Below are 12,894 nucleotides of genomic sequence, written 5' to 3' on the forward strand. Positions count from 1 at the left end.
CAAGATGAACGATTTTAGACTACGGTAGGATAGACGAAACGCGCGTCTGGCGTATATATAAAATTTAGTCCTGGTATCTATGTTGAGTTTATTGATACTTGATCGACTCGCTAAGTCAGAATTGTAACGTGCTAGTTAGAACGATAACAATCTCCAAAACTAAAAGTTGTCTTTAAATGTTCACATGTTGAACTTTCCGTTGCTATGCATTAATTGGGAAGCAGCAACTTTAAAACGAACATATTTCACTCAGTTATTGTAGATATTCAATAGCTTGTGTTTCCTATTTTGTAATAAAAACCAACAAAAATGAATATATGTTTTACAGATGATTAATGCTATGTTCAGTTATCATTGCTCAAATTCGTTTATCTACTTTCATTACGTATCAACAAAGGCGACACTAAGGGCTCACCTAATAAAGCGAGACTGATTTAACAAGGGAGGTGGTAATTGAAAATGTAATGGTAATTAAGTGTAATGCATTACAATTTTCCATTTAATTGACTTTTGTTACCTGATATGGAAATTAAAACACAAAAGTCAATTTTGTGAGACAAAATTGAATTTGTACGCAATTACGCATCTGGCGTATATACTAAATTTAGTCCTGGTATCTATGATGAGTTTATTTACCATGTTGATTAAATTTGCATCCTGTGATTTTGTAATTAAAATTATTTTTTGTGTAGACAAAATTTACTTTTGGGACACAAAATGTACCTTTGTGACAAAAATGACTTTTGTGACACAAAATTGACTCTTGTGACACAAAATTGACTCTTGTGGCACAAAATTTTGTTTTGTGTTAAATTTTCACTTCTGTTTAACAAAACTCAATTTTGTCTACACAAAAATAAACACAAAATTGAATGTTATCACAAAATCTCAGTTTTGTCTGCAAATTAGTTCACAGAATCCAAACTAACTAATTTGCATACAAAACTGACTTGTGTCGCCCAATTTTCAAGTTAGGTAACAAAAATAAAGTCTGTGTTACAAAAAATGAATATTGTCATGACAAAAGTAACTTTTGTCCACTGAAAGATAATTTTGTATGACAAAATTTAAATTTGTAGTATGCTACAAATGTTTTTATACTGAACTCATTTTTGTTGAACAAAACTCACTTTTGCCCGTACAAAATTGAATTTCGAGTACAAAACCACAAAAGTCCCATTCGGCGCTCCGTAATACATATATTGTTTTTAAAAAATAGGATAAACTGTAAGGTGTTATTTAATTAATTACTTTAGTAAAGTAATTGTAATTTAATTAATTACATTTCAAAAACTGTGTAATGTGTAATTAGTGTAATTAATCATTTTTTGCAATTTAATGTGTAATTTAATTAATTACATTCCAAATTCGAAATTCGTAAAAGCTTCATTTTTAGGTAGACAACGCATACATCCTTTGAATCCTTGTACACTCAAAACTCTACTCATATGTAACTTTTATTCACGTACTGACCATAATTTATTATGACGTCATAAATCATTACAGTGGCCAATAGTTATCAAAAGTACCAGGATTATAATTTAATACGCCAGAACCGCGTTTCGTCTACATAAGACTCATCCAATGACCGGAAAAACATGTGTACTGTCAGACAAACTCTTCAATCCATTTCAATTACCGAGGTCAAGTTTTGACATATGTGTATTGATTCGATCTAATGCAATTAAAATGCTTGTATGCGACTTTTATACAAGTGAGAGGTTTATCAACTATAAAACCAGGTTTAATTCACCATTTTCAACATGAGGAAATGCATGACCAGGTCAGGAATATGACAGTTGATTTCAATGTGTTTGATATGTTCGAGATTTTGATTTTGTCATTTGACAAGGGACTTTCCGTTTTGAATTTTCCTTGGAGTTTGGTATTGTTGTTGTTTTACTTTATGCTAACCTTTTGACGGTAAATTTCGCTCGAGACAACAAAAATTTGGATCATCCAATTTGACTCATTAGTAGTCGAAATAGTATATTTAACAAAATTCAGGACAATTTCGACTCATACGAAATTTCGAGTCAACCGACATCGAGACAATGAGAGTTAACTGATACATATTAATTTTCTAGTTCAAGGATTATTAAGTGGCTTAATCATATCTCCTCCTTTATTTTATTTGAGAACCAAAGACAAAAAAAGAAACAATTGACAAATTGAAGACGGGAGCGACAGTGTCCATTCTTTTTTGTTAACGAAACGGTTTTGGTAAGTTTTGAATATATATTAAAATTACAGGGGTTCCAGACCAGCAGTGTTGTTTATTTGGTGATGTCTACATCCAAGTGTTTAGGTGACTTGTCATATTTACGGGTTTGGCATGACAATACTGGAGAAGGCAACACTAATTCATGGTTTCTACATAAGATTATTATAACAGATGTCCAAACAAATCAAAGGTGAGAACAATAATATTTCTACTGTTGACTTACCACTGGTTATTCTAAAGATCCTGTTTTATGAATTAGAAGAAATGTACTGTTAACGTCCACGCAACAGCAAAACAACGTCTTTGATTAAAGACAACGGTCAAAACAACATTTTAAAAGAAATAAGAAATTTCAAAAATTTGCTATCAATTCCATAAATGACAAAAACAAATTAAAATATAGCAAAAGAATAATTTCCTTTTATCTATAACTTATTAACAATGCTTGCAGTTACCTTCAGGCATGTTACAAGTACTTTAATTGCTTATATGATTTCATGCACTTATATTGCTCAGACAAAGTTAATCTTACGGATTTGGCTATTCTTTTTATGTTATTTTATTTATAATATGGCTCATCATCAAGTCATCTAGGATGTAGGACTCGAGTTTGCCTATAAAACATGTAAATAACGTTAGCAATCGGTATATATATTTAAAGAGTTTTCTGGTAGAAGAAATGATATGAATCAAACTTATTGTATAAGAATGTACAACTCCCTCAGGCAAATTTGATCTCAGATTAATTTGGCTATTTCTTTAGCGCCCTCTCGTCATGTAGCTCTTCACGTGTTTATGTCTCATGAATCGGTAGATTTCAGACGTTTCGTTTTTAGCGTTTATTTGGGGGGTGGGGGGATCTAGAAAAGAGCTTTTGGATGCAGTGTTTTTTTCATTATGCAACTGATAGTAGCATGCATGTTTATAAACTAAGCCATTATTTTCCTCTAAAAATGATCGGTTTAATCTAATACTTATGATTTTATAAGTAACTATAGAACATACGATTATGTAAAAAATGTTAATCACACATTCAAAATGGAACTGAAAAAGCAGAATATTATTGGCACCTAATTAGTGACTTATTTGATACTAGTGGGTTCATTTCCCCGTTTTGACTGAAATAGGATTCGTGTTTAGGATGACGCTTGCATAGCAGTAGAAGTGTACCTTGTCTCGCTCTGTTTGTGGTTCATCCGATCCCCCGGGTTTTGTTTTATATCTTGACATGTGTGTTCTGCATGGCTAAATCAAGATTTGAACATCGTCAAACTACGGTTGAATCTACTTCATGATGATTTCTGTATATTTAGTAGATTGATTTCTATATACTCTAAGATTGATTTTTGTATACTTTTATAGGTTTGTTTTTCATTGTGATCAATGGTTAGCAGTAGACATGAACGATGGTATGATTGATAGAGTATTACCAGTTATAGATAACAAACAATGCGATTTTGAGACTTCTTTCTCTCAGCAGTCACGTATTAATCTGACAGAAAATCATCTATGGTTATCTTTAGTCCTTCGACCGCAGAAGAACGCTTTTACTCGCGTGCAACGACTTTCAGTTATTTTGATGGCGTTGTTTCTGACAATGATATCGAATGCCATGTTTTTCAAATCAAGTGCGGACGATGCAGTCACTCCAGATACGGTACAGATTGGTGGCATTCGACTGTCCTTGAAGACTATATATGTGTCATTTATTGGATGTATCATCACCGTACCACCAGCAGTTTTAGTAACTTTTATCTTCCGTAATGTTAGCAGTAAAACTAAGCAAAAGAATAGGACCAGAACCGGTACAATTAAAGATAATGATGAGATGATTATTACCGTGACTGAAAAGAAAAAATTTCCACATTATGCTATTTATTTTGCATGGGGTATACTTGTATTAGGTGTTGTTACATCCGAGTTTTTTCTTCTTCTGTTCAGCATGCAGTGGGGAAAGGATAAAGCTGAAGAATGGCTGACTACGTTTATTGTGTCATTTGTTGAATCGTTTATGATAGTTGACCCATTAAAGGTATGTTTAGTGCGAATAGCTAAGAGTTACGATAATTTCTTAAATTCTTTTGTCCTAACATAAAATACCATTGAAAAGTTCATTTTCTGAAAATTAACTGTTAATGGCATGTCGAATTAATAAAAAAAACTAAGGCTTTTCTTACCTCAGCAAAGATTACCTAAGCGGTATTTGTAGCATTTGGGTTTCAGTGCTCTTCAACTTCATACTTTATTTGATCTTTCAACTGTTTTGAATTGAGCGTCACTTATGAGTCTTTGGCGTACCAAATTGTAGGCGTGGTATCTTTGATGATTTTTTAATTGTACATTTTAAAACGGGTACTGAACACTATTCATCGTTTTTCGACTTACGAGTTTAAATGTCCCTTTAGTATCTTTTGCTTTACTTTTACGAATCCCCGTAAAAGGTTTTGTGTCAATAGTAACAAAAAAAAAAAACACTTCAATAAAGTATAGTATGGTAAACCATTTTTTTTTCGGTAGACCTTAAATAATGTGATGCATGGTAAATCAATTCGCTGTTTCAGAATCTAATGCATTCTGGGTAATATTTTCAAAAGTGTACACCAAAACGTCCTGAACAATGGAAATTCGACCAATGACGTGGCGGTATTTTCATTTTGGGGTACGAACCATGAAATTACACATAGTCTTTTAGAGACAATAACAATCAAAACCAAGGAGTAAACAAAGACTCACAAAACCGAAGGACATTTACATCAACAGTTATAACTAATAATTAAGAAAAAACACGAACTCCCCTAAAAACCGGGAATGAAATCAGGTGCTCCGGAAGGGTAAACATTTCCTGCACCGTATACGGCACCCGTCTTGTTATTTCTTTGTTCAGTATGGTAATGATGGAAGGTTATTATGACTGAGGAAGAATATCAGATATGATTTCTGACACACTTTGTCATAATGGCCAATCAGCTAGAGATTCTGAAACGGTATTTTTATTAGGTAAAGATCAATTAAAGATAATAGAATATATGTAGGTTCTATATTGTAGGTTTATTCGTTGTAGTTCCATAATGAAATAAAGAATCGTGCTGTATTAAAGCATGAACTAAATTAGAATAGTCAGTTTGTTCCAGAAATGATTAATCTGATTTGCCTAAACTCCAATGGTATAAACCATGCGCATATACCAATATCAATTCAATTGAAGACTTTTCGAGTTTTATTCAAATTCGGTATTAAAAAAAGATGAAACAAATAATAGCTTTAATGAGCTTTAAATTTGAGTACATTAGCATGTTCTCACACATGTACCGTTATATCCACTCATGCACAATGCACATTATTAACTCATATGATGCATATTATGGTATAAATAAAAAGAAAATGCTCATATGCACCTTTTGAGGTCAGGTACTTTTTTCTCTTCATTTTCATATAACACATTTTTTTTTTTATTTTTTGTATTTTTCATGATGAAACTTGTAAAATTACATGTTTCAGTATTAGACACTAAATTGGAAAATTAAGTAACACTTGACAAATCCTCAGACACACTTAAGGTAGCACAATACACAGAATTTTTTACTTCCAATCACTAACCTTTGAAATGCTGTAACTTTCTTATGAATGCATAGAAAATAACAAAAGAGGTATATATAGATAGATAAAAGATCAATCTTTTAAATGAATGCAATATTTTTATTATGCAATCATTATGTAATCAATTATTATGTAATTAGTGGTAAATTTGGGTAAGTTCACTTGAATGAATTTAGCTCTATCATTTCTTTTACTATACAGAAAATCGAAAATCTTAAATAACGAAATCTTAATCAACACATCATGGGCTTCAAATGGGTGTCTCAGATTGTCTCTATGGTGTTCCATTCTCTCATAAATCTCTAATTAGTGTAAACATCCTAACCACATAAAAGAAGATCATGTTTAATTAGGTGTAAAATTTGTTCTATACATTCTATCTGAAATCTGAGACACCCTTTTGTAGATAATGGCCATAGAAACAACATATAATAAAATCAACCCTCTGGGATACATATGCAGAAGCTAATTTCATTTGAAAGTGGAAATTTGGTGAAAAATATTTTAGACTCGGTTACCATTATAATTGGTTACATAATTGTTGCATAATACTAATATTGCATTAATTTGAAAGAGTAATCTGTTAGCTATCTAAAACTACCATTTTTATAAATTTTCAAGCATTATTAAAAAAGTTACAGCATTTTAAAACTTTGGAGTTAGAGTTATGAAATCTTTGTATTGTGCTACCTTAAAATGACTTCTTTTGCGCTGAAAGGCAAGAAAATGTCTTAATTTCTAATCAAGTCTATAATGGATAGCCAAAAACTGTGAAAAAAATTTCTCTTTGATGTCTGAACAAAATGTATATAGTTTAGTTTCTTTTAATTTACATTTCAAAAAAATAGATTAAATGGTAGAATCATATGAATCATCTTAAAATGCAAATTTGTAAAAACCAATTTTTTTTTCTGATTATAATAAAAGGCATTGAGTAAATAGTATTTTAATCTTCAATCTGCATATTCAAATCTATTTCTCATTATTACGGAAAGATAAAGATAATACTGTAATATCTTCCAAAAATAATTAATAGAAAAATTTACAAGATTTTGGTTCCTTTTTAACTTTATCTACCAATTTATTTTCAATATTATCCAATTTAGAACTACCTTCTATCATATTTTCCCATCTATTTGGAATTGCACTTATAATACCATAAAACTCTACAAAATTAGTATTAATAGTTTACTTTTTTTTAAATTCTCCATATGATAATAATGTATTATCATCTGACCCCGGATCATTAATAAAGAATACACAATTTCCAATATATTTGAACTTCAAAATCATCTTTTTTTGTTTTCATGTTTGGGTTCGGCCATATGGACTGGACCAGAATATCAGTATTGTTTTCAACTTATAACTTATTTTGCAACTTGGAAAAATTTACCAGGATATCATGCCAAAAGGGATTGACTTATTTAAGCTTAGTTTAAGTAATCCTTCTTGACTTAAGTGAAAAATTTTGTCTTTCTTAAATTTTGTATATAACTTAGCAGCAATACTTTCCAAGAGGAATAATTTTGTGGATCTAATAATTTATACAGCCAAGACATGTTTACAGTAAAGCAAACACAGTAAATATTAGGTTTCTTAAGACCGCCATCACAGTGTTCGGTTTTCCTTTCCATAAGATAATGTTTTTATTTAGTGCTTTTCTCGGAAAAACACAGTTAGTATTGCAATAAAATGTTGGTCTTTTCCAAACAAAAGCTGGATTTCTGAAACGATATGTCTTTATACTCGTTTAAACCTTTGTCAAAAGGTTTCTCTTTTTTTGGGGTACAAATTACAATTGATATTTGAAGAAATTTGTTGTTAAACAATTTTATTTAAGTTGTATAACGAAAATGTTCATACGAAATGGGTGTGCGAAGAAACACTGGGGTATATATAAAATATGTAAACAAATGCAGATATAATATTTGAATATGCTTTGTTTAAGCCATCATTTAAATAAAATTTTTACAAAATACACAATTTACTTTATAATAAATTTACACCAAAACTTATGTAATGAATAAATTTTTTGGGGGGATTTCGTTGGTACAAACTATTTTTTCTGCATGAGTTTAAATGATGAAATCAATTAGCACATACTCAAATGGTAATATATATATTATGAAATGAATAGATTGGATTGTGAAGATATACTCAATCGATAATGATATTTCAATTTTGTGAACGTGAAGTTTTATTTTACCATTTTTTCAAAATCAAACATACATATTGATAGAACGAGCTCAAAGTTATACTTTTATTAAGATTATTAGTTTTTATAAGATGATATGATAGATGAAGATTTATAAAAAGTAAAATAACAAAATTACCGAACTCCTTGGAAAATTCAACACCGAAAGTCCCTTATAAAATGGCAAAATCAAACGCTCAAACACACCAAACGAAGGACAACAACTGTCATATTTCTAACTTGGTACAGGCATTTAATATGAGATATTCAATTACTTGCTGCCAAGGTATTCAGTTGTTGAATCAGGAGTGAAATGGTTTGGGAATTCCGTTTTCCAAAGTTTTGTTATGAAACTGAAAGGAAATTGGAAGCAAATCTATGAACATGTTACTGTTACAAGATTGGGAACAATTCTCTCTTTCTTGATGCCATATAGTATTTGTAATTGTATCTCTTTATTTTATTTTAAGGTTTTTGCTTTTGCTATTCTAATTGCATTGATCACGAGAAAACCCGCTGATGACGAGACCGTCAGTCTCGATTTAGACTGCGTTCAGAAGATGGCGAAAAAACATCATGGTGATGAGTTTACAGGTATGTATTTTAAGTTAATTACTAAAAATGTATTATTTAAAAATGATGAATAAAAGTTTTTTTTTGCAAAGATGCATGCAAGTATAATTGATTCGTTTGTTACATATTGGTACTTGTCAATGCATAAGTTGAATTATAAAGCTGAGCAATTCTTGTGTCGGTTATTGTGGAGCGACATTATATAGTGCATTTGTTATTCCTGTGTTTGTTTAATCGATGGTTTTTGGTTCATGAACAGAAGGAAAATGTCTACCGAATATCAAAGCAGTAGGGAAACAAATGATATACCTATGGAGTAGTTGATTCCAACAAGTTCTCAATACAAACAAATGATATACTTATGGAGTTGTTGATTCCAACAAGTTCACAATACAAACAAATGATATACCTATGGAGTTGTTGATTCCAACAAGTTCACAATACAAACAAATGATATACCTATTGAGTAGTTGATTCCAACAAGTTCACGATACAAACTCCAATACCAATGTGTTTGTTCGGGATACGTTGTCAAGGAGACAAATTTCCACCAAAGACAAAGCAGACATGGATGTGAACAACTATTACTATGTTTACTCGTGATACCTCAGTTTGAAAAAGGATACAACAAATTTGGTAAAAGATATCACACCGGATTATCATACACACAACATGATTAGAGTGAATTTTTCATGAAATGATTATGTCGCACTTTGTTAATCACAAGTTTTGGAAATTTCTAAGATTTGACTGGAGCGTTGCTAGATTATCGTTTGATGATTTTTTAACATAGGGAGTAGTTGTTGTTAAGTTAATTGATTGCTTTTCAGTTATTTTGTATTGTTCTAGAATTGAAAGTCGCGGTCTTATCAAAAAAAGGACCACCAACTTCACGTCTGATGAAAAAACAAAGAAAACTACTGTTGAAAGAAAGAATTGCGAAACGTGCATTTTACAAGTTGATACTTCATATAGGTTTTGCAACTGTGTTGTTTTGTATTGGTTATTTAAACAAAGACCAAAGAGGATACTTATATAAAGCACATATTGAAAGCCAGTTGTATGAATCCAGCAAATATCATTACGGATTCTCAATGGTAAATATTTCTTTTAAAGCATTTCATTTGTTTGTGTATGATGTGCCATGTGTATTTATTTGTGATATAAATTACCACTCCAAAAATATTATTTACCAAAACTGCTGAAAGTCGTGTATCACAATTTGATTATTAGGTCTTTCCACTTTTCCGTGGAAAGACCTATTGGTTTTCTTCTGATTATTAGGTCTTTTCCGTGGAAAGACCTATTGGTTTTCTTCTGAATATTAGGTCTTTCCACTTTTCCGTGGAAAGACCTATTGGTTTTCTTCTGATTATTATTAGGTCTTTCCACTTTTCTGTGGAAAGACCTATTGTTTTTCTTCTGATTATTTTTTTTTTTTTTTTTTTTCTTCCGCCTAATTTTTTTCTTGCGATAAACATTTGTTTCGCAATATGTCGCTTTGATATTTGGTATATGATATCGAACAGTTTATGTGCTTTTGAAATTTACCCTGCGTAACCGAATACTTTTCTTTGTAGGAGTTATCTCCCCAAACACTGTTTTCCTTGTGCTCACAACTCCTTTGCAACTGTAAAAGATAACGACAAATTTATTTTTACAAAATTGCTCGTAATATCCTTTGCATGATTTGTCCTATTTTGACCGAAGCAATATGACCGCTCCATATGAGAGTTATTTCCCCTTATGCATCTGATATAAGTGATATGCATTTCTATCTTATAAACCATAAGTGATAGAGACCTAGGATCTTTTGATTTGAGGTCCTTGGTCCAAAAAAATGAAAATGAGGTCAAGGTCAAAGGTCAAGGTCATATTCTAATTTTTGAATTTGTCTTATTTTCACTCATTTTCATTAACTTTATAAGATATCGACAAATTATTTTTACTAAATTGTTAATTGCGACATGTTGTAACATAATAATTTTGGTTGAAAGGGTGCGTAGACAATAAATGGGAGTTTAAAATTATGCGTTAAGTGATATAACTTAATTACCATACATATTAGAGACCTAGGGTCTTTTGATTTGAGATCCTCAGTTTGTGACCTTGAAATTGAGGTCAAGGTCAAAGGTCAAGGTCATATTCTAAATTTTTGATTTTGGCTTATTTTCACTCATTTTCATTAACCTTATAAGATATCGACAAATTATTTTACTAAATTGTTAATTGCGACATGTCGTAACAATAATTTTGGTTGAAAGGGTGCGTAGACAATAAATGGGAGTTTTAGCCCCTATCATATCTAAAATTATGCGTAAAGTGATATAACTTATTTACCATACAAATTAGAGACCTAGGGTCTTTTGATTTGAGATCCTCAGTTTGTGACCTTGATATTGAGGTCAAAGTCAAAGGTCAAGGTCATATTCTAAATTTTTTGTTTTTGGCTTATTTTCACTCATTTTCATTAACCTTATAAGATATCGACAAATTATTTTTACTAAATTGTTAGTTGCGACATGTCGTAACTTAATAATTTTGGTTGAAAGGTTGCGTAGACAATAAATGGGAGTTTTAGCCCCTATCATATCTAAAATTATGCGTAAAGTGATATAACTTATTAACCATACATATTAGAGACCTAGGGTCTTTTGATTTGAGATCCTCAGTTTATGACCTTGAAATTGAGGTCAAGGTCATAGGCTAATTTGACGTTCTAAATTTTGACCTTTGCTTTAAATTCATATCTATACATCATAAAGCCATAGGAACTGATATTTTCAACTGAACTTTAATATTTTCATATAAAAATAGATCCTTACTTGTGGAAAGACCTTCAATTGTTCTCTGAACAATTGGTTTTTAATTATTATTTTTTTTCTTCTGCCTAATTTTCTTTCCTTCGCTTACTTTTTGTTTCACAAGATGTCACTTAGATATTTTGTATATGATATCGAAGAGTTAATACGCTTTTGAAACTGACACAGCGTAACAAAAATCTTTTCCATGTAAGAGTTATCTCCCCGAACACTGTTTTTCTTGTTATCACTTATATGTCGCAACCGTATAAGAAACCGACAAATTTATTTTACCAAATTGCTCGTTATATCCTCAGGATGAAATGAATAATTTTAGTCTAAGCTATCCAGAGACTCCATATGAGAGTTATCCCCCCTTTTGTATATGATATAACTGATTTGCATTTCTAACTGGTAAACGATAAGTGACATAGGCCTAGGGTCTTTTGATTTGAGGTCCTTGGTTAAAAAAAATGAAAATGAGGTCAAGGTCAAAGGTCAAGGTCATGTTCAAAATTTTGACTTTGGCTTGTTATCGCTCATTTTCAGAAATCTTATAAGATATCGACAAAATATTTTCACACAATTGTTAGTCGCGACATGTAGTTACACATAAATTTTAGTCAAAAGGGTACGTAAACATTTGATGTTAGTTTTCCCCCCTTTTATATCTAATATCAGTCGTATGGTAATATAACTCATTAACAATATAAAGTAAAGACCTAGAGTCTTTTGATTTTAGGTCCTTGGTTTATGACCTTGAAATTGAGCTCAAGGGCATATGTTAATTTAACATTCAAGATTTTGACCTTTGCTTTTATCTCATATGTATTCATGTTAAAGCTATTAGACTTTTTGCATTAGGTTGCAAGCAATATGACGTTGAAAAGGCTAACCGGAAGTGACCTTTTGCAAACCGGAAGTAGCTATTTTTTGTAATGAATTATTGTAAAAGTATGTAAAACCATATATTTTTGAAATCAGCGTCAAGTAATCTATAACACAGTACCGGAAGTAACATATTTTGAACCGGAAGTAGAAAATTATCTCCCTTACTTATATCTTTTTGTATATAAACCTTATATTTTTGGAATGCGCGTACAATAAGTTGTCATTTGGCGCTGAAATTGACATTTAAAACCAAATTTTAATATTTTCATATAAAAAAAATCATTACTGGTGGAAAGACCATCAATGGTTCTCTGAACAATTGGTTTTTAATTATTAGGTCTTTCCACTTTTCTGTGGAAAGACCTATTGGTTTTCTTCTGATTATCATTATTATTAGGTCTTTCCACTTTTCCGTGGAAAGACCTATTGGTTTTCTTCTGATTATTATTATTATTTTTTTTCTTCCGCCAACTTTTTGTTCCTTCGCAATTTTTTTGTTTCGCAAGATGTCGCTTAGATATATGATATATGATATCGAACAGTTATTACGCTTTTGTAACTGACACCGCGTAACCAAAATAAGAGTTATCTCCCCGAACACTGTTTTTCTTGTT

The 12,894-nt window shown here is 31.0% G+C and overlaps 1 protein-coding gene across 1 annotated transcript in view; it reads left to right on the forward strand.

Annotated features, from left to right (window-relative positions):
• Window positions 1-12,894, forward strand: part of LOC143057206 (polycystin-1-like protein 2) — a 58,595-nt gene that overhangs the window by 26,452 nt on the left and 19,249 nt on the right. Inside the window, exons 10-13 of the mRNA XM_076230463.1 lie at window positions 2,254-2,414; window positions 3,587-4,256; window positions 8,486-8,609; window positions 9,438-9,685. Coding sequence (XP_076086578.1) covers window positions 2,254-2,414; window positions 3,587-4,256; window positions 8,486-8,609; window positions 9,438-9,685 — 1,203 coding nt within the window. The remainder of the gene's footprint in view (window positions 1-2,253; window positions 2,415-3,586; window positions 4,257-8,485; window positions 8,610-9,437; window positions 9,686-12,894) is intronic.

This window comes from Mytilus galloprovincialis, chromosome 13 (assembly GCF_965363235.1).
Source record: "Mytilus galloprovincialis chromosome 13, xbMytGall1.hap1.1, whole genome shotgun sequence".
In the NCBI taxonomy this organism is placed as follows: Eukaryota; Metazoa; Mollusca; class Bivalvia; order Mytilida; family Mytilidae; genus Mytilus; species Mytilus galloprovincialis.